Consider the following 25500-nt stretch of genomic DNA (forward strand, 5'->3'; position numbering starts at 1 on the left):
TGGAGGGGCAGTGCCAAGTTAGTGAGGCACTGTTGGAGGGGCAGTGCCAAGTTAGTGAGGCACTGTTGGAGGGGCAGTGCCAAGTTAGTGAGGCACTGTTGGAGGGGCAGTGCCAAGTTAGTGAGGCACTGTTGGAGGGGCAGTGCCAAGTTAGTGAGGCACTGTTGGAGGGGCAGTGCCAAGTTAGTGAGGCACTGTTGGAGGGGCAGTGCCAAGTTAGTGAGGCACTGTTGGAGGAGTGGTACTGAGGGAGTGCCGCACTGTTGGAGGAGTGGTACTGAGGGTGTGCCGTGCTGTGGAAGGTGTGGTGTAGAGGAGGATGGGGGTTTGACTACTCATGTATAAATATACTGCCAGTGCACAAAATAGAGTGGGATCGCCGCCAGGAGCTGGCAAGTATGTGATAAAGTTGCCAGCGTAATAAAGTTGTGTCTTTACTATCAGTGTCTGATGGTGTTTGTTATTCCAGAGCGCGGACGGACTTTAACTGTGGTACTGAGGGAGTGCCGCACTGTGGGAGGGGGGTGGGTGAGGGAGTGCCGCACTGTGGGAGGGGGGTGGGTGAGGGAGCACCACACTGTGGGAGGGGGGGTGGGTGAGGGAACGCCACACTGTGGGAGGGGGGTGGGTGAGGGAGTGCCGCACTGTGGGAGGGGGGTGGGTGAGGGAGTGCCGCACTGTGGGAGGGGCAGCGCTGTACTAAATGTGATGTTTCTGATCCACACAGGGGATGGTAGTGGATGGGTTGGTATTGTGTTATTGTGACTGCAGGTGTTGGTGTCCAACAGGAATCAGCACTGACAACTCTGTTATCTGTGATATACAATAAATAACTTTGGATAAACTTAGGGCTGACCGCACAAAAATGGGCAAAGCTGTGGACAGATAAAAGGTCGTCAGAGGATCCATCTGGAAAAGGAGCAGTTGGGAATAGAGGAGGCGAGACGGCAGAGGGAGCCTCACCTCGTTGGTCTTGTGTAACCCTGCGATCTGCAGGGCCCGGTGCAGCGGTAGCACCTCCGTGTGGACCTCCTCGTCCCTCCCGATCAGCACCTGCACCGCGGCGTCCAGCTCCACCAGATGGCCGTCTGTGACCGGGCCCTGGGGCAGGCAACACAGGCGGCTCATCACTGGACTGGGGGGGGGAGGGGGACCGGGTCTGGGGATGGGAGGGCCGGGAGGGGGAGGGGATGTGGGGTGGGGGTGGGCAGTGGAAGGACAGGCTGAGCAAGGGGCAACAATGGGGGCGAGGGAGCGGGTGGAGGGGAACGGCAGGGAGACGGTGTGGGGGTGGGTGGGAAGACAGCTGGGACTAGTGGGACACACACACACAGTGGCGTCTGGAGGTGGGGGGAGCTGTGGTGACAGGCAGGACGGGGGGCGGGGGGGTGGAGAAGGTTGCCAGGAGAGACAGGGTCAGTGGGATGAAGGACTGAGGATGGTCACTGTGGAGGGGGGGGGGGGGGGGGGAATGATGACCGGGGACGACGACGAAGACCAGGGGGAGAGGGGCCACTCGGGGAGTGGGGGCAGAGAGGATGGGGAAGGCGGATGGGTGCTGGAGGAATCATTATGGGTGGGTGTGGGGGGGTGGGGAATGGGAGCGGAGGGGTAGGGATCAAAGGGCTGGAGGGAATGGCAGAGTGGGGAGGGGTAGTGACCCACCTTGACGCTGACGTCCAGCCTCAGTCGATCGGCGGCCACGTGCGAGCCCCGCTGCTCCGTGCGCGGCCCCAGCACCCGGCGGAGAGCGGCCATCAGCAGGTGCGTGGCCGTGTGCTTCACCATGCAGCCGAGCCGCTGGGCCTGGAACCGGGGAACACATGGCTCAGCACACGCGCGGAGCGTGCGGATGCTTTGCTGTCGCGGGTGACCACTCACAGTACCCAAGGTATGTAAAGAGTCGCCACATAAAGGGCTCCGACAAGGTTATAGAGTATCCCACGCGGATCCCCCTTCGTCCCCCACCCCACTCACGGCGGTTCCCCCTCACCAGGCGGGAAGAGAGGGAGGGGGGGGAGGGTCACTGTTGCCCCTCCCCACCAGCCAGGGACAGGGACAGGTGGGAGTGCAGCTCCCTCTCCGGTGCCGGGCAGCCGCTGCCTTCCTTGCCCCAGCAGCCAGCGAGTGGTCGGACGTGTCCGCCCGGACCTGTGGGGAGTGGGGCAGAGTGCGGGGTCGGTGCTGGAGACGGGGCCGGGCTGAGGAGCGAGGCTCCTGCCTCCTCCTCCTCCTCTTACAGTGAGTGATCCGTCCCTCCACCTCCACCCCCAGCCCCAGCCGTGTTCAGCCCCAGCTCATCCCCCCCTCCCGCCCACCCTGGGCCAGTCGGGGTCGGGGGGGGGGGGAGTTCAGTCAGGGTCGGGGAGGGTCAGTCAGGGTTGGGGTCGGGAGCGGGTCGTTGGTCGGGAATGGGTTCAGTCAGGGCCAAGGAGACAGGTTATTATCTCAATGGTGTCAGATTAGGAAAAAGGGAAGAGCAACGAGACCTGGGTGTCCTTGTACACCAGTCACTGAGAGTAAACATGCAGGTACAGCAGGCAGTGAAGAAAGCTAAAGGCATGTTGGCCTTCATAATGAGAGTATAGTAGCAAAGAGGTCTTTTTGGAGTAGTAATAGGGCGCTGGTGAGACCACATCTGGAGTATCATGTGCAGTTTTGGTCTAATTTGAGGAAGGACATTCTTGCTATTGAGGCAATGCAACGTCGGTTCATGAGGTTAATCCCTGGGATGGCGGGACTGACATATGAGGAAAGATTGGAAAGACTGGGCTTGTATTCACTGGAGTTTAGAAGGATGAGAGGGGATCTTATAGAAACATATCAAAATTATAAAAGGACTGGACAAGCTAGAAAAATGTTCCCAATGTTGGGGGAGTCCAGAACCAGGGGCCACAGTCTGAATAAAGGGCAAGCCATTTAAACTGAGGTGAGAAAAAACTTTTCCACCCAGAGAGTTGTGAATTTGTGGAATTCTCTGCCTCAGAAGGCAGTGGGAGCCAAATCACTGGATGGATTTAAAAGAGAGTTAGATAGAGCTCAAAGTTAGAAAGAGCTAAAAGATAGGATATGGGGAGAAGGCAGGCACGGTTTACTGATTGAGAATGATCAGCCATGATCACATTGAACGGCGGTGCTGGCTCGAAGGGCCAAATGGCCTCCTCTTGCACCTATTTTCTATGTTTCTTTGGGTCAGGATGGATCCGGGGGGAGGAGTGGGTCTGGGTCGGGGTCGGGTCGGGTTGGGATACTCCACCTGGGCCACGTAGAGCTCCAGCCTCTCTCCGACCCGCAGAGACTCTGGCACCATCACACTGTGGACCACAAAGCCTCCAGCCGCCCTCACATCCAGCACCGGCAGCACCACGTCCTGGGGGGAAACAGGGAACCCAGCTCAGTGCCAGGACACCCCATCCACCGACTGACCGGACCCTCCGTCGCCCGAGGTTCTCCACGCCCCCCCCCCCACCAGCCAGCACCCCGCCACATCAAACCCAAAGCCCACCATATCTGTGCTGCCACCACTTCATGTTGCACCCCGAACCCCTCCCAGCATAGCCCCCCTTTCATCTACTGTGCCCCCCAGGTCATTCCCACCCCCAACAACGTGGGGCCCATCACCTCACTCCCAGCGTTGCCAACTGCAATCCCCCCCCAAAACAGACGCCCCACTCCCCTTCACATCACCCGACCCACCCACTGATCTGACCCCTAGGCCTACACCACAGTAATACACTGCTCCCACATCCCCCGGCACAACCACACAGCCACCACTCTCTGTGTGAAGAACCTGTCCCTCAGGTCTCATTGATAACTTTCCCATTTAAATCCATGCTTGCTCCGTTTAGACTTGCCCGCCAGGCCTGACCATTCACCTTTCCTACCCCCCTCATGATTTGATAAACCTCTATAAAGTCACCCCTCAGTCACCTACCCTCCAGGGAAGACAGACACAAAATGCTGGAGTAACTCAGCGGGACAGGCAGCATCTCTGGAGAGAAGGAATGGGTGACGTTTCAGGCCGAGACCCCTCCTCTCTCCAAGGACCTCTCTCCGAGACCTCTGCAGAAGGTAGACACAAAATGCTGGAGTAACTCAGCGGGTCAGGCAGCCATTCCTTCTCTCCAGAGATACTGCCTGACCCCCTGAGTTACTCCAGCATTGTGTGTCTACCATCTAAGCTATTGCCGTTTGCCCATGTTTGGCCCATATCTCTCTAAAGTTTTCTTATCTATCTTCCTGACCCTGCCGTTAAATGCTGTTACAGTATCCGTCTATTCTGCCAGCTCGTTCGATATACCCACCACCCTCTGTGAATAAGTTGCCCCTCAGGTTTGTATTGAATCTTGTCTGTCTCACCTTGAACATGTGTCTTCTGGTTCTTGATACCCTATTCTGTGCATTCACCCTAATTATTCCCCTCATGATCTGACACATCTCTATAAGATCACCCCTCAGCTTCCTGCATTCAAAGGAATAAAGTCCAATCTTGCCTAACCACAGCCCCTCAAGTTCTGGCAACACCCTCATAAATTTCTCCGCACTCTTTCCAGCTTAATGGAAAGAGTGCGGAGAAACTTATGAGGGTGTTAAACTGAACACAGTACTCCAAGTGTGGCCTCACCAACGTCTGGTACAACTGCAACATAGTGCGCCAACGTCTATACTCAATACCCTGACTGATGAAGGCCAATGTACCAAAAGCTTACTTGACCACCTTATCTATCTGTGACGCCACTTTCAGGGAACTATGTACCTGCACACCGAGATCCCTTTCCTCTACAAGATTCCCCAGAGCCTGGCCATTCACTGTTTGACACCTTGCACTATCTGCATTAAACTCCCGTAACAATTCCTCAGCTCACTAGCCCAGCTGATCAAGACCCTGCTGTCATTTTTGATAAGCAGCTTCACTATCGACAATACCACCCACTTCGGTGTCTTCTGCAAACTTACTAATCCTGCCTTGTAGAAACATAGAAAATAGGTGCAGGAGTAGGCCATTCGGCCCTTCGAGCCTGCACCGCCATTCAATATGATCATGGCTGATCATCCAACTCAGTAACCTGTACCTGCCTTCTCTCCATACCCCCTGATCCCTTTAGCCACAAGGGCCACATCTAACTCCCTGTTAAATATAGCCAATGAACTGGCCTCAACTACCTTCTGTGGCAGAGAATTCCACAGATTCACCATTCTCTGTGTGAAAAAAAACTTTCTCATCTCGGTCCTAAAAGACTTCCCCCTTATCCTTAAACTGTGACCCCTTGTTCTGGACTTCCCCAACATCGGGAACAATCTTCCTGCGTCTAGCCTGTCCATTTTTATCCAAGCCACAACCTGCAACGGGCCCAGCACCGATCCCTGAGGCACACCACTGATCACAGTCGTTCAGTCCGAACAACAACCTTCCACCATCACCCTCTGCTTCCTTCCATGAAGCCATTTCTCCATCCAGTTTGCTAGCTCTCCCTGGATCCCATGCGATCTAACCTTCCAGAGCTGCTGACATGCAGAATCTTTTGCAAGGTCTTGCTGAAGAACACATAGACAACGTCCATGGCCTTACCCTCGCCAACCTTTTTTGTTTACCTCTTCAAAAAACGGAGTCGAATTCGTAAGACATGATCTCCCACACGTCCAAAACCATGCTGATTATTCAACAAGGTGTTCACCCCCTCTTTATTTCTCGGGTCCAACAATGTAGCCTTACAATGGAGAGTTACAAAGCTCTCCATGTAACTCACGCCCTCTATTCCCAGCAACATCTTTGTGAATCTTTTCCGCGCCCTTTCCAGCTGAATCAAACCCCTCCTGCAGCTGGGTGTCCAGAACTGCACACAAGAGAGTGGTCTCACTAACATTTTGTACAGTTGCCTCAACTAGTGCACTCTATGTCCTGACCAACGAAGGTTATCATGCCAAAGGTCTTCATCACCACCCTGTCCACCCAAGTCACCGCTTTTAAAGAACATGCACTCCGAGATCTCGCTTTAGTTTACTTTAGAGAACAGGCTCTTCTGCCCACCGAGTCCACGCATCCTAACGATCACCAGTTCTATCCCACACACTAGGGGACATTTGCAGAAGCCAATTAACCTACAAACCTGTACGCCTTTGGAGTGTGGGTGGAAACCGGAGCACCCGGAAGAAACTCACACGTTCACAAGAACGTACAAAATGTATACGGACAGCACCCCCCTGGTCAGGATCGAATCCGGGTCTCTGGCGCTGTAAGGCAGCAACTCTACCGCTGCGCAACCGTACTCTAAAACACTATCTCGGCACTAATTTACTGTGTAACACCTGTCCTAGTTTATCATCCCAAAATGCAACACTGTGCACATGTCTTAGTTAAGTTCCCTCTGCCGTACCTTTGCCCACTTTCCCTGTTATAACCGAAGACAACCTTCTTCACAGTCTACCGCACAATTTTGCAGTCTTCTGCAAACCTCCGAATCATGCCATCCAAACTCTCATCCAAATCGTTAACGTAGATGACAAACAATAGTGGACCCAGCACCAAGCCCTGTGGCACATCACTGGTTGCAGGTTTCCAGTCCGAGTCCTTCACTACCTCCCTCGACCTCTGTCACTGAGGCAGTTTTGTACGCACCTGGCTTGCCCACCCTGATCCCACACTATCACACCCACAGGACCTGTCTACCAGTCTGCCCAAGGCCTTGCTAAAGCCCAGGCCTGATGGCTGTGGACAACTGGAGAAGGGGCGGTGCCCTGGGGTGACCTCTGGCATACCTGCTGACCTTCTCGCACCAGGAAGCCCTGGTCGGAGCTCTGACCACCCTGCTCGCTGTAGAAGTTGGTGCGGTCGAGGATGATGAAGGCTCGCTGGCCTGGCCCCACCTCCTGGACCAGGCGGCCCCCCAGGCTGATGGCCAGGACCATGGCCTGGCCCGGGGGAAACGCTGTAAAACAGGCCAACAGGGTCACACCGGGACAGGGGGGCAGTGAGGGAGGGACGGGATGATATGGTGATGGGGAGGGGGCGGCGAGGAGGAGATTGGGGGTGAAACAGGGGGAGGGGGAGGTGAGGGGCAGCGACGGGGAGAGGCGGAGCTGTTTGTCATCTACATCAATGATTTGGATGAGAACATACAGGGCAAGATTAGCAAGTTTGCTGATGACACAAAAGTGGGTAGTTTCGCAGATAGTGAAGGTGGGTATGAACGATTGCAGCAGGATCTGGATCGATTGGCCAAGTGGGCTGAGGAATGGTTGATGGAATTGAATGCAGAAAAATGTGAGTTGTTACATTTTGGGAAGTCTAACATGGGCAGGACCTACACAGTGAATTGTAGGGCTCTGGGGAGTGTTGTAGAGCAGAGGGATCTTTGAGTGCAGGTGCATGGTTCCTTGAAGGTCGAGTCGCAGGTAGATAAGATGGTCAAAAAAGCTTTTGGCCGATTGGCCTTCATCAGCCAGAGTATTGAGTATATAAGTTGGGAGGTCATGTTGCAGTAGTATAAGATGTTGGTGAGGCTTCATTTAGAGTGTTGTGTTCAGTTCTGGGAAAGACGTTGTCAAGCTGGAAAAGGTCCAAAGAAGATTTACAAGGATGTTGCCAGGACTAGAGAGTGTGAACTATAGGGAGAGGTTGAGTAGGATGGGACTCTGTTCCTTGGAGCACAGGAGGATGAGGGGTGATCTTATAGAGGTGTGTAAGATTATGAGAGGAATAGAGTAGGTAGATGCACAGAGTCTCTTGCCCAGAGTAGGGGAATCGAGGACCAGGGCATAGGTTTAAGGTGAAGGGGAAAAGATTTAACAGGAATCTGAGGGGTAACGTTTTCACACAAAGAGTGGTGGGTGTATGGAACAAACTGCTAGAGCAGGTAGTTGAGGCTGGGACTATCCCAACATTTAAGAAGTAGTTAGACAGGTGCATGGATAGGACAGGTTTGGAGGGATATGGACCAAATGCTGGCAGGTGGGACTAGTGTAGCTGGGACATGTTGACTGGTGTGGGCAAGTTGGGCCGAAGGGCCTGTTTCCACACTGTATCACTCTATGACTCTCTAAGGGGTGAAGGGGGGTGAACAGGAGAGGAGGAGGGGCGGTGAAGGAGAGAGATGGTGAAGAGGGGGAGGGGCATCAAGGGACAGGGAGGCCACTCCAGTAGATCGAGCGCGCGGGGCGATTGGACTCTGAATATTGGCGCCAATAACGGCAGCACTCGCATGTGTAGTTTATGCAAAAAGAATTTCACTGAGCAGTAGCATAAGTGATAAATAAAGCACCATTAAACCATTGAGCCACTCTCCAAGCCCCGCCTCTGTGAGTTGAAGCCGCATTCAGTGTCACAGATAAAGCAAGGCCACAGGCCCTTCGGCCCAACGAGACCCTGCCCACCGCCTTTTACACCAATCCCATTTAGTTTAGAGATACAGCGTGGAAACAGGCCCTTCGGCTCACCGAGTCCGTGCCGACCAGTGATCCCCGCACACCAACACTATCCTACGCACAATTTACACTTACACCAAGCCAATTAACTGACAAACCTGTACATCTTTGCAGCTCTAGGGGCGAGTGGAATCAAGGGATATGGGGAGAAGGCAGGCACAGGTTACTGATTGTAGATGATCAGCCATGATCACAATGAATGGCGGTGTTGGCTTGAAGGGCCAAATGGCCTCCTCCAGCACCTATTTTCTATGTTTCTATGATTGTGGGAGAAAATCGAAGATTTCGGAGAAAACTGATGCAGGTCACGGGGAGAATGTGAAAACTCCGTACAGACAGCGCCCGTAGTCAGGATTGAACCCGGGTCTCTGGCGCTCCGAGGCAGCAACTCTACCACTGCACCACCATGCCGCCCATTTGTTTATTGTCCCCATACTCCGATCACCTCCACAACAACAGCCCGCTCTCTCCCCCCCCCCACCTCCACCCCCACCCCCCACCGAATCCTACCCTCAGCCCCCTCCCCACCTTTACCGTATTTGCCGTGGGCATCGAGGGTGTACGCGTATTTGGGGGAATCGTCCGTCGGGGGGACCCTAGCCCCCTGCAGCTCACTCAGGGTGTGGGGGTCCAACTCTGGCTCAGCGCCCGTCTCCGCCGTCGCGGCCCCTCGGGAACGCTGGGGAATGGGGAAGGAGGGGTTGCAGGGAGGAACAGATGGAGGGGTAAGGCGGGGGGAAGAAGGGGGGGGGAGGGGGGAGACAGAGCATAGTGATGAAAGTCCGCAGTAACCAACCACTATCGTTGAATCTCCCAGACTTTAGCCTCCCTCCCTAACCACCGCCAGCTGCTGCTGCTGCCTCCACCCCAGCGCGCCCCCCCCGTGTGCACCTCACCTCCCACCCTGCCCTTCCTGACCGGTGCAACCTCTCCCAGCCCTCCCCCACACCTCCACCTCTCCCTCAGGCCCCCTTCCTCGGCCATTCGCGGGTCCAGGCAGCGGGTAGTCGACAGCCACGCCAGGGTCGGCTGCCTGTCCCATTACCTACGGCCTGGAGAGGGAACACGCTGTGTCCACGAGGACTTTGGAGGCCGTCCGTGAACGCTGGTCGCCAGGGGGGGCCGAGTGCATCACTGATGAGGATGACGTTATTTTAAAATCGATGGCTGTTGTTTTGTAAAATGCCGCAAAGGCAGTCGTGATCGTATGTTTGTTTTTGTTTTCTGAATAAAAGTACTTGTGTAAAAAGAAAAATCATTCCCTCCTCACCTCTGCCTCCGCCTTGGCCAACCGGTCCAGGCCCTCGGTGTCCATGGCGACGGCCTTCTCGTCCAGCATCAGGCCAACCAGGTCGAGGGGGAAGCCCAGGTTGCGATGGAGGGACCAGGCCACGTCCGCTGCATGGACGGAGGGGAGGGTGACTGTGTGTGGAGACTGCCCACCCACCTCCACCTCGCCCTCTCCCCTCCCCTCTCCTCCTGCCCCTTGCTGCCCCTACCCCCATGCTGCAGTGACAGAGGGTGGAGGCCGACCGCCCCACCCCTCCCCCGCTGTGCACCCACCACCAAAGATACTAGAGGAGCAAGATGGACACTCTGTTGAAATCGCCTATGTTGAAGTGTAGTACGCAGAGGAGCGGAACGGCCGCCATTTTAGTAAGCGAAACCCGCCGTTCGCTCTGCCTCTCGCAGTGTGATCAGTGTTGTGGGGGAACAGTATGTGTGATGATACCATTAAAATGCAGAATATGTCTCATCTATCAATTCACAGATTTTTGTTATTTGTCTTTTAAAAAGTTTCTGCAAGTTTCTGCCTACTAAAATGGCGCCATGATGTACTAGGGTTTTTAGGGTCGAGTGGTCTATCTTGTTCCTCTGGTATCTTTGCCCACCACCCACCCTGCCCCGCGCGGGCACTCACCCAGCGCCCGTCCCAGGCACCCATCACCCGCACCCAACAGCCACCCCGTGCCCACCCATCATTCACACCGTCCGCTCTCCAGGCACCCCCTAATCAGCACCCACCTCCACACCAGCACCCGCCCCCCCCACCAGCACTGCTCCCCCCACCAGCACCTGCCCCCCACCAGCACCGGCCCCCCCCACCAGCACTGCTCCCCCCACCAGCACCCAACCCAGCACCCGCCCCCACCCCCACACCACCACCCCACCCCCCCCACCAGCACCCACCCCCCCAACCAGCACCCGCCCCCCCACCAGCACCCGCCCCCCCACCAGCACTCGCCCCCCCACCAGCACTCGCCCCCCCACCAGCACCGGCCCCCCCACCAGCACCCACCCCCCTCTCCAAGACCCGCTCCCCCCACCAGCACCCGCCCCCCCCACCAGCACCCGCCCCCCACCAGCACCCACCCCCCCACCAGCACCCACCCCCCCACCAGCACCCACCCCCCACCAACACCCACCCCCCCACCAGCACCCACCCCCCCACCAGCACCCACCCCCCCACCAGCACCCACCCTCCCCACCAACACCCACCCCCCCCACCAGCACCCGCCCCCCCCACCAGCACCCGCCCCCCCCACCAGCACCCGCCCCCCCCACCAACACCCGCCCCCCCCACCAACACCCGCCCCCACCACCAACACCCACCCCCACCACCCACCCCCACCAATCCCCCACCCCCAACCAGCACCCACCCTCCACACCCCTCAGTTCCCAAGGTCGGTGGGGAGGAGTGGAGACAGGGCCACCCCGGCAGAACACATTCCAGGGAGGGGGGGCAGGAGGCAGGTGCAGAGAGGGGACGGTGTGCGGCTCGGTGAGTATCTCCGGGTGTGAGTACATGCGCAACGGGGACGGGGTGGGGTCATGTGAAGGGGTGGGGTTGGGACGGCATGGGTTGGGGGATGGGCTGTGGGTGGGGTGGGGGGGAAGGGCTGTGGGTGGGTTGGGGGATGGGCTGTGGGTGGGGTGGGGGGGATGGGCTGTGGGTGGGGTGGGGGGGATGGGCTGTTGGGGGGGTGGGCAGTGGCTGGGCTATGAGGGGTGCAGTGGGGGTAGATGGGGAGGTGGTGGTGCAGTGGTGGGATGGCGGGGCAGATGGGGGGAGGGTTCGTGCCACTGTACCTGGGAAGCTCTCTCGGTCGCCCATCTTTCGCAGGGTCCTGTCGAAGACTCGCCGCCCCCGCACCAGGGAGGAGAGGAAGGCCGTCTCTCCCTCCTCGATGACGTCCATGATCTGCGGAGAGAAAGCCGAGGAGTCAGACCGCCCACGCGTGGGGATAGCTCTACCCCTGCCCCACCCCCCTACCCCCCACCCACCAGCACCCACCCAATCCCTCTCCCACAGTCCAACTAGGCCATAACCACTGACCCCTCCCAACCCACACACACCCATCCATAACTCCCCCACCACCCACAGACAACCCCCCCCAAACACAGACCCCACTGCACAGGCAGTATGTTCATAAATCATAAGAGCAGAATTAGACCATTCGTCCCATCGAGTCTACTCCACTATTCAATCAAGTCTGATCGATCTTTCCCATCCCACCCCATTCTCCTGCCTTTCTCCCCTAAATCTTTGACTAATCATGAACCTGTCTATCTCTGCCTTAATAACAGCCAAGTGCACAATTCCCTTGCACATCATCCGCCCCCTTAACCCTCCAGTCCACCTCCCTCCCTCCTGCCCCCTCCCAGCACCACAATCCAGACAGAGGGTGGAGGTGGGAGGTGAGGGTAGGAAGTGCAGATGCTGGTTTACACTGAAGATTGACACAAAATGCTGGAGTAACTCAGCGGGACTGGCATCATCTGTGGATAGACGGAATGGGTGAGCTTTCGGGTCGAGACCCTTCGTCGGACTAGTCAGGGGAAAGGGAAATGAGAGATACAGATAGTGATGAAGAGACAAGGTTGTCCTTCGGATTGGAGGGTCGGTGACTGGTGGTTTGCCTCAGGGTTCGGTGCTGGGACCACTCCTGTTTGTCACCTGTATTAACAATTTGGACGAGAATGTAGAAGGCATGATTGATAAGAGCGCAGATAATAGGTGCCAAAATAAGTGCTAATGTAGACAGTGCAGATAACTATCAAGAATTACAGCAGGATCTTGATCGGCCGGGCAAGTGGGCTGAAGTGTGGCAAATGGAGTTTGAGGTGTTGCATTTCGTTAAGTCAAACCAGGGCAGAACTTTCTCAGTGAATGGTAGGGCTCAGGGGAATGTTGTAGAGTAGAGGCATCGAGAAGTACTAGGACATCATTCCCTGAAAGTGATGTTGCAGATAGATGGGATGTGTGGCTTTTGGTACACTGGCCTTCGTCAGTCAAGGTATTGAGTATAGAGGTTGGGACGTCTTTTGCAGTCGTACGAGTCCTTGGTGAGGCAGCACTTGGAGTATTGTGTTTACTCTTGGGCACCCTTTTGTAGGAAAGATGCTAAGAATAAGGGGTAGGCCATTTAGAACGGAGATGAGGAGGAACTTTTTCAGTCAGAGAGTGCTGAAGGTGTGGAATTCTCTGCCTCAGAAGGCAGTAGAGGCCAGTTCGTTGGATGCTTTCAAGAGAGAGCTGGATAGAGCTCTTAAGGATAGCGGAGTGAGGGGGTATGGGGAGAAGGCAGGAACGGGGTACTGACTGAGAGTGATCAGCCATGATCGCATTGAATGGCGGTGCTGGCTCGAAGGGCTGAATGGCCTACTCCTGCACCTATTGTCTATTGTCTATTGAAGCTGCAAAGAGTGCAGAGAAAATTTACAAGGATGTTGGAGTTACAAGAAACTACAGATCTTGAGCAAAATAAGTGCTGGAGCAACTTAGTGGATCAGGCAGCATCTGTGGAGGGAACGGACAGATGACATCGACAGAAGAAGGGTCACGACCTGAAGCAACATCTATCCATTCCCCCCCACAGGTAATGCCTGACCCTGTGTCAGAGGTTGTGGGGAGAAGGCAGGGGAATTGGGTTAGGAGGGAGAGATTGATCAGCCATGATTGAACGGCGGAGTAGACTTGAAGGCCTAATTCTACTCCTATTCCTTATGACCCACCGAGTTCCTCCAGCACATTGTTTCCCATGAGGATGCTGCTTGGACTGGTGGGTGTGAACTAAAGAGAGAGGTTGGGCAGGAAGCCTCTTTATTCCTTGGAGTGCAAGAGGCTGAAGGGTGATCTTACGGAGGTGCAAAAGATCATGAAAGGAATAGATAGGGTGGATGCAAATAATATTTTTCACCAGAGTTGGAGAATCAAGGACTACAGGGCACAGGTTTAAGGTGAGAGGGGAAAGGTTTAGTAGGAACCAACAACTTTTCTGTGGTGGATACATGGAAGCTGCCAGATGAAGTGATTGACGCAGGTACAATGACAACATTTAAAACGCATTTGGACAGGTACATGGATATAAAAGGTTTAGGGGATACGGGTCAGGCACGGGGCAACAGGACTGGCTTGGATGGGGCACCTTGGTCAGCAAGGACGTTGGGCCGAAGGGCCTGTTTCCATGACTATGAGCCTCCCCCACTACAATCCCCACTCCCACCTTCACCCTCCTCACCTGGCTCATATCTTGCTTCAGCTCTGGGTAGGCACCTCCCTGAAAAAAATGAAACAAAACATTACCAATCCCACCTTGGGCAAATTGTGAGCAGTCAACCCCCCCCTCCCTGTGCCAGGGACCAGTGGGCACACTGTGGCCCGATTCACTCAGATCAATTGCTGCACGAATGGCAGACGTTGTACCCACAATGCCCGCTGCTCCAGAAAGCGCTCTATCCCTTGTGTGAATCTATAAGCTGCACAGGGTCCCTGTGGAAGTCCTACTCCAGAGGCACAAAGCCAGTGGATGGGGAACGCGGTGGCGCTGGGCGAGGCGACCACATGCCTACGGTCAGGGATACGGAGTTAAAATCTCAACAACAGGTCTGGCTCACCCGCTGCGAGGAGATGCGGGGAGATTGGGCGGCACGGTGGCGCAGCGGTAGAGTTGCTGCCTTACAGCGCCAGAGACCCGGGTTCGATCCCGACTACGGGTGCTGTTTGTACAGAGTTTGTACGTTCTCTCCATGACCAAGTGAGTTTTCTACGATATCTTCGGTTTCCTCCCACACTCCAAAGAAGTGCAGGTTTGTATGTTAATTGGCTTGGTAAATGTAAAAATTGGCCCTAGTGTGTGTAGGATAGTGGCAATGTGCTGGGACCGCTGGTGGGTGCAGACTCGCTGGTGGGTGCAGGGAGGGGGGAGGGAGGGAGGGAGGGGGAGGGAGGAGAGGGACGGAGGAGGGGGGAGGGAGGAGAGGGAGGGAGGAGAAGAGAGGAGAGGGTGCTGCACAAATGCAGGAGAGGTTTGTGCCTAACGGGTCCACTTGTCTAGTTCTGTACTGAACGGAGGATTGTGCTCATGTACGGTGATAGTGTTGCCGAGCTGTATGCAACAAAAGTACTTCAGTGTACCTGGTTACCCGTGATAATGAAGAAGCTGTTGACCCATGGCGTAATGTTCCAGGAAGGGGAGAGGCAGCCCAAGGGGGCTTTGGGCTGTTGGGTTGGTGTGTGGGGGGACGATGCCACCCCATTGCATCAGTGAGGAACCAGAACAAACTCACTGTGGCACAGCGGTAGACTGGCTGCCACCCAGCGCCAGAGGCCCGCGTTCAATCCTGACTGCGGGCGCTGTCTGAATGTAGTGTGTACGTTCCCACCATGCCCGCGTGGGTTTTCTCCAGGCGCTCCGGTTTCTTCCCACACTCCAAAGACGTGCAGGTTTGTAGATTAATTGGGTTCCGTAAATTGCCCCCTAGTGTGTAGGATGGGAAACTGGAGCAACATGGAACTTGTGCAGAGGGTGATCGTTGGTCAGCACAGACTCGGTGGGCCGGAAGGCCCTATTCCACGCTGTATCTCTGAAAGCCGATGGGCCAAATGTGAAGAGTTTGGTTCTCCGACCGGGATCGCCAGGAAAGCCAGACCTGATCCACCCACCCCCAAACCTCAGCTCGCCCTCCAGGTCCCCTCCTCACCAGAGTCTCTGCCACGCTGGGCACCAGGGAGGCCAAGAGCCCGGCCGGGGCTCGGAGAACCTCGGCGGAGAACCTCACCGCCCGCCGTAGGATCCGCCGCAGTACCAGCCTGTGGGGCAAGGGGGCGCTGTCAGATGGACGCAGCACAGTACACCGCCCCCTGGCCCAATGGCCACCCGTACTCCACCACCCAACTCATAACCCCCACCTTGCGACCTCACCCCACCCCTCCCAAATCGCGACTCTCAGTGAACCCACCCGTGACCCCACCTGACATCACTCTCTCAGTGACCTCCACCTCGCGACCCCACCCCACCGCCCCACATCGCGACCCTCAGTGACCCCCACCATGACCCCACTCAGTGACCCCCACCTCGCGACCCCACCCCACCCCCCCACATCGCAACCCTCAGTGACCCCACCTGACACCACCGTGACCTCCACCTTGCGCCCCCACTCAGTGACCTCGCCCCGTGACCCCCCCCCCCCCCCCCACAGAGACTCACGGAGCACCGGACATCCCCGGGTACAGCCCGTCGGCGATGCAGACGGTGAGAGCCCGCGCGTGGTCGGCCAGCACGCGGTACGCTGTGTCCAGGGAGGCGGCCGGGCTCGATCCCACCAGCCCACCGTAGCGCTGGGCCCCTGACCGCTGGAGGACGAACAGACACACAACTCCTGAGTCAGGGAGACCGCGGCTGATCAAGACTGCTGGCTTTACCTCGCACCAAGCGTTATTCCCTATCAAGTATCAATACAATGTAAACGGCTCGATTGTAATCATGTATTGTCTTTCTGCTGACTGGTTAGCACGCAACAAAAGCTTTTCACTGTACCTCGGTACACGTGACAATAAACTAAACTAAACTGAACTAAACCCCCCGACGTGTTCACATACAACATACACATCCTACACAGAGATGGGGCTTTCCTATTTTTGACAAGTCCTCAGTAAAGCACAGGAACAGGCCCTTCGGCCCACCATGTCTGTTCTGACCTTGATCCAAGCTGCCTGCACATGGTCTCTACGACTCCATTTCCAGCCTGTTCATGTGTCTGTGTAAATGCCTTTTAAATGATGCCATCACATCTGCTTTCTCCGCCTCTCCTGAGCAAGATGGGAGAAATGTGGGCAAATGGGACTAGCTTAGATGGGCCTCTTGTTTGCCTGCCATGGATGAGTTGGGTTCAGAGGCCTGGTTCTGTGCTGTATAACTGACTAATCACACTTGTCTCCATCAATTCCATACCCCTCAATGCCCTGCTCATTCCAGTACCAGTCCAGATGCCCTTTAAATGTTGCTGTTGTTCCTGCCTCCACCACTTCCCCCGGCAGCTTATTCCAGATCCCAGCCACTCTTTGTGTGAGAGATTTACCTCTTTAAATCTTTCCCCTCTCACCCTAAACCCATGTCCTCTAGTTTTAGATTACCAGATCCTGGAATAAAGGCCATGATATCCACCCAGTCTATGCCCCTCATGATTTTATAAACGTCTCTAAACTCTGCCTCCTCTGCTCAAGGAATAAAAGTACCAGCTTATTCAGTCTCCCATAACTCTTGCCCTCCTGTTCCATTAGCATTTTAACAAATCTTCTCTGCATCCTTTCCAGTTTGATAAAGAACATAGAACATGGATCAGTACAGCACAGGAACAGGCCCTTCAGCCAACAATTCTGCGCTGAACATGATGCCGTTAAACTATTCTCTGCCTGCACATAATCCATTTCCCCCCATATCCGTGTGCCGATCTAAAACCCTTTTAAACACCACGATCATATCCACCTCCACCACCGCCAGGCAGCACATTCCAGACACCTACCACCCTCAGTTTAAAAAAACTGCCCCTTTCTAAACATCTCTTTCAAACTTTGACCCACTGTCTCAAAGCTATACCCTCAAGTCTTTGATATTTCCCTAGAAAAAAAAAGATCCTGACTATCTACCCTATCTATGCTTCTCATCATTTTATAAACTTCTATCAGGGCTTCCTTCAACCTCGGACATTCCAAAGAAAACAATTCACATTTGTCCTACCTCCCCTCACAGCCTTACCTCCAATCTAACCCAGGTCGCATCCTGGTTAAAAGCCTCTTCTGCCCCCTCTCCAAAGCCTCCACGTCGGTCTTGTAATGGGGAGACCGGAACTGTGCACAAACCTCCAAACGTGGCCCAACCAAAGCTTGATAAAGCTGCACCATGACTTCCAGACTGATACCAATGAAGGCAAGCATATCATGGGCCTTCTTTGCCACTCTGAGGTCATAAGGTCATGTGATAGGAGCAGAATTGGGTCATTCGGCCCATAGAAACATAGAAAATAGGTGTTGGAGGAGGCCATTTGGCCTTTTGAGCCAGCACCGCCATTCATTGTGATCACGGCTGATCATCTACAATCAGTTACCCGTGCCTGCCTTCTCCCCATATCCCTTGATTCCACGAGCCCCTAGAGCTCTATCTAACTCTCTCTTAAATCCATCCAGTGATTTGACTTCCACTGCCCTCTGTTAAATTTATCCAGTGAATTTGTCTCCATCAAGTCCACTCCACCATTCAATCATGGCTGATCTATCTCTCCCTCCTAACCCCATTCTCCTGCCTTCTCCCCGTAACCCCTGACACCCTCTACCCACTGGTGTTACCCCCTTCAGGGAGTTATAGACGTGCATTGAATCATCCGTTTGCTACATCGTCCCACACGCTCTCCCATGCGATTCCTCTTCCCAGACCCGCAACTCCCCCGGGAACTCTCCTCCGCCCTCCCGGCATTTCCCATCCTCCTCCTGCAGCTCCCCCGCCGCCCCTGTCCTCACCCGGTGTATGGTGTCCAGGATGGGAGTGAAGAGGTCAGTGTCATAGTTGGAGGTTGTCCCTTGCAAAACGGCCACCAATCGCTCGAGTCCCATGCCAGTGTCGACGCTGTGCCGCGGCAGAGGCTGGAGGCTGGAGTCTGCCTCCCTGAGGCACAGGGGAACAGAATGGGAGAGTGAAGCTCACTCTACATCGTCCCGTCACACACTCTCAATCAGACACAGCGTGAATCTCTACACGTCCCATCACAGCGTGAATCTCCCTCTGCGTCTTTTTAAAAAATAAATCCCCTCCCCCCTCTCTCACTGTCCCTCTCCCCCTCCCTCACTGTCCCTCTCTCCCCTCCCTCACTGTCCCTCTCCCCCTCCCTCACTGTCCCTCTCTCCCCCCTCCCTCACTGATCCTCTCTCCCCCCTCCCTCACTGTCCCTCTCTCCCCTCCCTCACTGTCCCTCTCCCCCTCCCTCACTGTCCCTCTCTCCCCTCCCTCACTGTCCCTCTCCCCCTCCCTCACTGTCCCTCTCCCCCTCCCTCACTGTCCCTCTCCCCCTCCCTCACTGTCCCTCTCTCCCCTCCCTGTCCCTCTCCCCCTCCCTCACTGTCCCTCTCTCCCCTCCCTCACTGTCCCTCTCCCCCTCCCTCACTGATCCTCTCTCCCCCCTCCCTCACTGATCCTCTCTCCCCCCTCCCTCACTGTCCCTCTCCCCCCCCTCCCTCACTGAACGTGGACAGGGGACGTTTCGGGTCGAGACCCTTCTCCAGACTGAAGTATCTAGAACGTTGGAGGGAGGGTGGGGCTGTGAGAATAATGTCCGACTGGCCACTGGCTGCTGGCTGCACTGGTCAGGCAGAGGAACCTCAACTGTCCCTTTGAGGAGGGGACTCCAGTCTCCAGCGAGGCCGGGCGTGGGTGAGGAAGCTGAAGGAACTGATTGGTTCCTTTGACTGGGTGGACATCTGGAGGAATGTCCATCCTGACAGTGCCTTGTCACTGTCCTGCTGCCCAACAAGGGCCATCCCCACCTTCTGAGACACAGATAGCACCTGAAGTCGTCTCTCCCAGCTGCACCACCACTTCGATGGTTGTTATTTGCAAACTGCACAAATAGCAGTTTTGATTAATGTATTGCCATGCTAATTAGTTTAGTTTCGAGATGGAGTGGGGAAACAGGCCCTTTGACCCACCAAATCCGTGCCGATTAGCGATCCCTACACACTAGCGCTATCCTACACACAAAGGAGGATCTACAATTTTTACCAAACCCAATTAACCTACGAACCTGTACATCTTTGGAATGTGGGAGGAAACCGGAGCACGCAGGGCAAAACCCACAAAGCCATGGGGAGAAGGCACAAAAAAACGTGCGGACAGCACCCGCAGTCAGGGGCAAACTCGGGTCTCTGGCGCTGTAAGCCAGCAACTCTACCGCTGAGCTAACTGTGACTCTAGAATATAAACAGCTGTTTTGGAAAGTAAAATGAGGCGATAGAGAGAAGCTGCCATCACGCCGCCCTGGAAAGGCTTTGCAGATGCTTCAGTGAGTCGTGAGTGGGCCTGTGGAGAAGGGCCCAGGAAGGCCAGGGCGTTCGGGACCGGCCGGGACGCTGCTGCCTCACCGGTGGTACTGCATGAAGACCAGGTTCCAGAGCTCCACCAGTCTGGGGTTACCGGCGTTAACCTGGGCCGCTGCCCCATCCCCCACGCCGTGGTCGTAGTGGATCTCGGTGCAGGGCCCGCAAGGTCCCGTCTCCCCCATCTCCCAGAAGTTGCAGTCCATTCCGAAGGGCAGCACCCGTTCCGAGGGGAGCCTGCAGACGGGACCGGAGACCGCGTCAGCCTGGGCTGGACCCCCAGGCCCCCTCTGTGACCATCACAGGCCGGGGCTGAACCCCACCCTCCCCCTCCGCCCCCATCCCAAACCCCCCCAGTCATCCCTCTCCCTACCCACCCTCCCCATCCCCATCCTCCCCCTCCGCCCCCATTCCCTCCCCCCCCCATCCTCCCCCTCCGCCCCCATTCCCTCCCCCCCGGCATCCCTCTCCCTACCCAATCTCCCCTTCCCATCCTCACCCTCCCCCTCCGCCCCCTTCCCCTCCCCCGGCATCCCAGAGGGGTGCAATGGTGGAGGGGAGGGGTGGGGAGAAGTCGGTGAGGGAGGGGGGAGACAGGATCAGTGAGGAGGGTGAGAGGTTCGGTGAGGGGGGGGGGCGGGGAGAGGGTCAGTGATGGAGGGGGGAGAGGATGGGTGAGGGAGGGGCGGGGGAGAGGGTCAGAGAGGGGCGGGGGGAGAGGGTCGGTGAGGGAGGGGGAGAGGATCAGTGAGGAGGGTGAGAGGTTCAGTGAGGGGGGGGGCGGGGAGAGGGTCAGTGAGGGAGGTGGAAGAAGGTCAGTGAGGGAGGGGGAAGAGGGTCAGTGAGGGAGGGGGAGAGGGTCAGTGAGAGGTGGGGGTTGAGTCAGTGAGGGAGGGGAGGGAGAGGGTTGGTGAGGGGGGGGGCGGGGAGAGGGTCAGAGAGGGGCGGGGGGAGAGGGTCGGTGAGGGAGGGGGAGAGCGTGGGTGAAGGAAGGGGAGAGGGGGTGGGAAGAGGATCAGTGGGGAGGGGAGAGGGTCAGTGAGGGATGGTCGGGGGTTGAGTCAGTGAGGGAGGGGGAGAGGGTTGGTGAGGGGGCGGTAGGGGTGGAGAGGGTCAGTGAGGGATGGGGTTCGATGTGCACTCACCCCAGGCTGAGCCAGACGTCCCTGGTCTCGGTGTCGGCTGGCAGTCTGGCACCGGGGTCCCCCCCAAAGTATGTGACGTAGAGTCGGTCGGGTGGGATCCCGTACTTCTCCGTCAGCAGCTCCCAGGCCATGGAGCAAGCCTCCTCCTGCACCGCAGCAAGGGGGATCATCACTCCACCCCCCTTAGACCCAGAGCCCCCGACAGACCCGGCACCCCTCCCCCTCCATCTCAGAGGGAGCAGCCCGTCCCAGGGGCCTTGAGGAGCCCAACTACCCCCATCCCTGTTAAACTGGACTCCAGCGTCCCATCTTCACCTCCCCCCACCCACCCATTCTTGCCCCTCTCCTGCAACCCATTCACCCTACAAACCCTCTCCTCCCTCCCTTCACTCCCTGTGCCCACCCCCCCTTCACTCCCACTCTCCCTTCACTCCCTGAGCTCACTTCCCCAAACACCCACCTCCCTTCACTCCCCTGCCCCGACTCTGCCTTCACTCCCCAAACGCCCACCCCCTTTCACTCCATGTGCCCAACCCCCCCCCCTTCACTCCCTCAGCGCTTACCCCCCTTAATTCGCCCTGGGCCCACTCCCCCTCTTTCTCTCCGCGCCCACTCCGCCTTCACTCACACCCCCTTCGCCCACTCCCCATCGCTCCCCATCCCCCCCCCCCCTGCCCAATCACCTTGAAGAAGTCTCCAAAGGACCAGTTGCCGAGCATCTCGAAGAACGTGTGGTGGTAGAGGTCGCGGCCCACGTCCTCCAGGTCGTTGTGCTTGCCGCCGGCACGCACGCACTTCTGGCTGTTGACCACTCGGCGGTAGCCCGCCATCTCACTGCGGGGGTCAACACTGCCCAGGATCAGGGGCTTGAACTGCGCGGAGACAGGCGTGACGGGAATGTCGTGTAACAGCGTCAGGCAAACGTTGGTGAAACTGCACTGGAGTATCGCGCATCGTTCTGTCTGCCCGGCTACAGGAGGCATGGGTGGGGGAATCGCCATGAAGGGGAGGGGATCCTTTGTAACCGGGATCCTTTGTAACTTTGCCAGCGCCCTTTATGTGGTAACTCTTTGCATACCTTGGATAGGCAAAAACAAAGAATTTCCCTGTGACTTGTCACATGTGTCAATGAAGTATTCATTCATTCGTTCATTGGGCATATGGTATGCTTGCCTTCATTGGTTAATTTCAGTTTAAATTCAACTTTAGTTTAAATTCCATCGGGAATATTTTGGAGAACCACGAACTTTTTCAGTCAGAGGGTGGTGAAGGTGTGGAATTCTCTGCCTCAGAAGGCAGTGGAGGCCAGTTCGTTGGATGCTTTCAAGAGAGAGCTGGATAGAGCTCTTAAGGATAGCGGAGTGAGGGGGTATGGGGAGAAGGCAGGAACGGGGTACTGATTGAGAGTGATCAGCCATGATCGCATTGAATGGCGGTGCTGGCTCGAAGGGCTGAATGGCCTACTCCTGCACCTATTGTCTATTGTCTATTGGTCAGGACATTGAGTATGACAGCAAGGAAGTAACGTCGCAGCTTTATAAATCTTTAGATCGGCTGCATTTGGAGTATTGCGTAGTTTTGCTCGCCCCATTACCTGAAGGATGTGGAGGGTTTGGAGAAGGTGCAGAGGAGGTTTACCAGAATGCTGCCTGGATTAGTAGCAATAGTTATTTTCTCTGGAGTGCCAGATGTTGAGGGGACACCTAATAGAAGTATATAAATTTATGAGAGGTAAGAATCCATTCCCAGGGGTGGAAATGTCAAAGACTAGAGGGTGCAGCTTTACAGTCAGGGGGTGAAAGTTTAATGGAGATGACCAGGGCAAGCTTCTTTTTTACATAGTGAGTGGAGGGTGCCTGAAACACGCTGCCAGGGGAGACAATAGACAATAGGTGCAGGAGGAGGCCATTCGGCCCTTCGAGCCAGCACCGCCATTCAATGTGATCATGGCTGATCATTCTCAATCAGTACCCCGCTCCTGCCTTCTCCCCATACCCCCTGACTCCGCTATCCTTAAGAGCTCTATCTAGCTCTCTCTTGAATGCATTCAGAGAATTGGCCTCCACTGCCTTCTGAGGCCGAGAATTCCACAGATTCACAACTCTCTGACTGAAAAAGTCATTGTGTTCAGCACAGACATTGTGGGCCAATGGACCTGTTCCTTGGCAGTACGGATCTATATGGATGTTACGGATTTAACATGTTCTTGTTAAATTGGAAAGGGTGCAAAGAAGATTCACCAAGATGTTACCGGGCCTGGAGGGCTTGAGTTATAAGGAGAGACTGTGAAGTATTTTTTCCCTGGAGTGCATGAGGCTGAGGGAGATGGAATTGCTGAAGACGTGGGATTAATCATATAGTAATACTGCAGCTAAACAAGCCTCTCGGCCCAACTTGTCCATGCCGGACAAGATGTCCATCTATGTTAGTCCCATTGCCCACAGTTGACCCATATTCGTCTAAATCTTTCTTATCGATGTACCTGTTCCAAATGTCTTTTAACTGCTGTTATTGTACCTGCCTCAACCAGGTGCAAAAACAACAGCTTCTCCTGGCTGCTTGTTCCCTCCATGCATCACTTTCTATGTGAAAATGTTGCCCCTTCAGGCTCCAATTAAACCTTTTGCCTCTAATCTGAAACCTCTGTCTTCTAGTTCTCGACTCCCCTTCCCTCAGAAAATGATTGCATTCACTCTATCTATTCCCCTCATTATTTTATACAACTCTGTTAGACCAACCCTCCATTTCGTCAAGTCAAGTCAAATTTATTTGTCACTCTGACGAATAAAATCCCAAACTGCCCAACTGCTCCGTATTACTCAGTCCCTCAAGTCCTGGCAACACTGGCCCTCTGCCATTGACCCCCCTCTCTGACCTCTGCCATTGACCCCCCACCGCTCTCTGACCTCTGCCATTAACCCCCCGCTCTCGGACCTCTGCCTTTAACCCCCCGCTCTCTGACCTCTGCCTTTAACCCCCCGCTCTCTGACCTCTGCCATTGACCCCCCTGCTCTCTGACCCTCCACCACTCTCTGACCTCTGCCACTGACCCCCCCCTGCTCTCTGACCCCCCACCGCTCTCTGACCTCTGCCATTGACCTCTGCCTTTAACCCCCCGCTCTCTGACCTCTGCCATTGACCCCCCTGCTCTGACCTCTGCCATTGACCCCCCACTGCTCTCTGACCTCTGCCATTGACCTTCCTTCTCTCTGACCTCTGCCATTGACGCCCCTGCTCTCTGACCTCTGCCACTGACCCCCCACTGCTCTCTGACCTCTGCCATTAACCTCCCTGCTCTCTGACCTCTGCCATTGACGCCCCTGCTCTGACCTCTGCCATTGACCCCCCTGCTCTCTGACCCCCCACCGTTCTCTGACCTCTGCCACCGACCCCCCCACTGCTCTCTGACCTCTGCCATTGACCTCCCACCACTCTCTGCCCTCTGCCCCCCCTGCTCTCTGACCTCTGCCACTGACCCCCCTGCTCTCTGACCTCTGCCATTGACCCCCCTGTTCTCTGACCTCTGCCATTGACCCCCCGCTCTCTGACCTGTCATTGACCCCCTGCTCTCTGACCTCTGCCATTGACCCCCATGCTCTCTGACCTCTGCCACCAACCCCCCTGCTCTCTGACCTCTGCCACTGACCCCCATGCTCTCTGACCTCTGCCAGACCCCCCTGCTCTCTGACACTCCACCATTGACCCCCTGCTCTCTGACCTCTGCTCCTCACCTGGTTCATGCCCGCATTGACGAACAGGAGGCTGGGGTCGGCCCGAGGTATCACGGGGGCCGAGCGGACCTCCCGGTGCTGCCGCTGCTCTCTGAAGAAGCGGAGGAAGGTGTCGCGGACGCTGGCGGCGCTGGGCCCGGCGGTGGAGGTGGCGGCGGCGGCGCTGCCGAACGAGCGGCCCCGGCCCCGGCCCCGGCCGTGTCTCTGTCCCCGGGCCCCGACCCCGACCCGCAGCAGCTGCCGTGCGGGCGCCGCCATCTTTGATGCTGGCGGCGGTCGAGGAGCCGCGGCGGTTTCCCCGGCTGCTGCCACCCAGCGAGGCGCCCTGGCCACTGCACCAAGGCAAGACACCAAGTGCTGGAGCAACTCAATGGGTCAGGCAGCATCTCTGGAATGAATACATTTATTGGCCAAGTATGTGCATATACAAGGAATGTGCCTCGGTGCTCCGCTCATCAAATGACAACACAAACATACAGTTAACAATTAAGAATAAAGCATAACCACATCAAAACAATAAGGATACAACATTACGGTCTAAACATGTTGGTGAAAATAAACCAGAGCAAAAAAGAGACTAGACTTTGGTTATTGAGTACAACTACTACTCGTGGAAAAAAGCTGTTTTTATGTCTGGCAGTGGCTGCTTTGCCAGTATTGATAGGTGATGTGTCGGGTCGGGAACCCAAAACGTCAACTCTCCATGTTCTCCAGAAATGCTGCCTGACCCGCGGAGCTACTCCAACACTTTGCATTTGTTAATCTCATCTGATCTGTCTGAAAGAGGTGTGCACAGTGGAAGAGGGCAGGGTGAGGAAAGCAATGCTGGATTTGTGAG

At 56.0% G+C, this 25500-nt stretch overlaps 1 protein-coding gene across 1 annotated transcript in view; it reads right to left on the reverse strand.

Annotated features, from left to right (window-relative positions):
• Positions 1-24920, reverse strand: part of aars2 (alanyl-tRNA synthetase 2, mitochondrial (putative)) — a 31054-nt gene extending 6134 nt beyond the window's left edge. The window contains exons 1-15 of the mRNA XM_078399950.1: positions 24663-24920; positions 21615-21803; positions 20932-21077; positions 19832-20023; positions 18218-18362; positions 15912-16057; positions 15406-15514; positions 13944-13982; positions 11512-11623; positions 9692-9819; positions 8956-9100; positions 6757-6926; positions 3257-3370; positions 1666-1806; positions 964-1101 (exon numbers count right to left, since the gene is read on the reverse strand). Of these exons, the coding sequence (XP_078256076.1) occupies positions 964-1101; positions 1666-1806; positions 3257-3370; positions 6757-6926; positions 8956-9100; positions 9692-9819; positions 11512-11623; positions 13944-13982; positions 15406-15514; positions 15912-16057; positions 18218-18362; positions 19832-20023; positions 20932-21077; positions 21615-21803; positions 24663-24920 (2172 nt within the window). The remainder of the gene's footprint in view (positions 1-963; positions 1102-1665; positions 1807-3256; positions 3371-6756; positions 6927-8955; positions 9101-9691; positions 9820-11511; positions 11624-13943; positions 13983-15405; positions 15515-15911; positions 16058-18217; positions 18363-19831; positions 20024-20931; positions 21078-21614; positions 21804-24662) is intronic.
• Between the last annotated feature and the right edge of the window lie 580 nt (positions 24921-25500).

This window comes from Rhinoraja longicauda, chromosome 5 (genome assembly GCF_053455715.1).
Source record: "Rhinoraja longicauda isolate Sanriku21f chromosome 5, sRhiLon1.1, whole genome shotgun sequence".
Taxonomy (NCBI): Eukaryota; Metazoa; Chordata; class Chondrichthyes; order Rajiformes; family Arhynchobatidae; genus Rhinoraja; species Rhinoraja longicauda.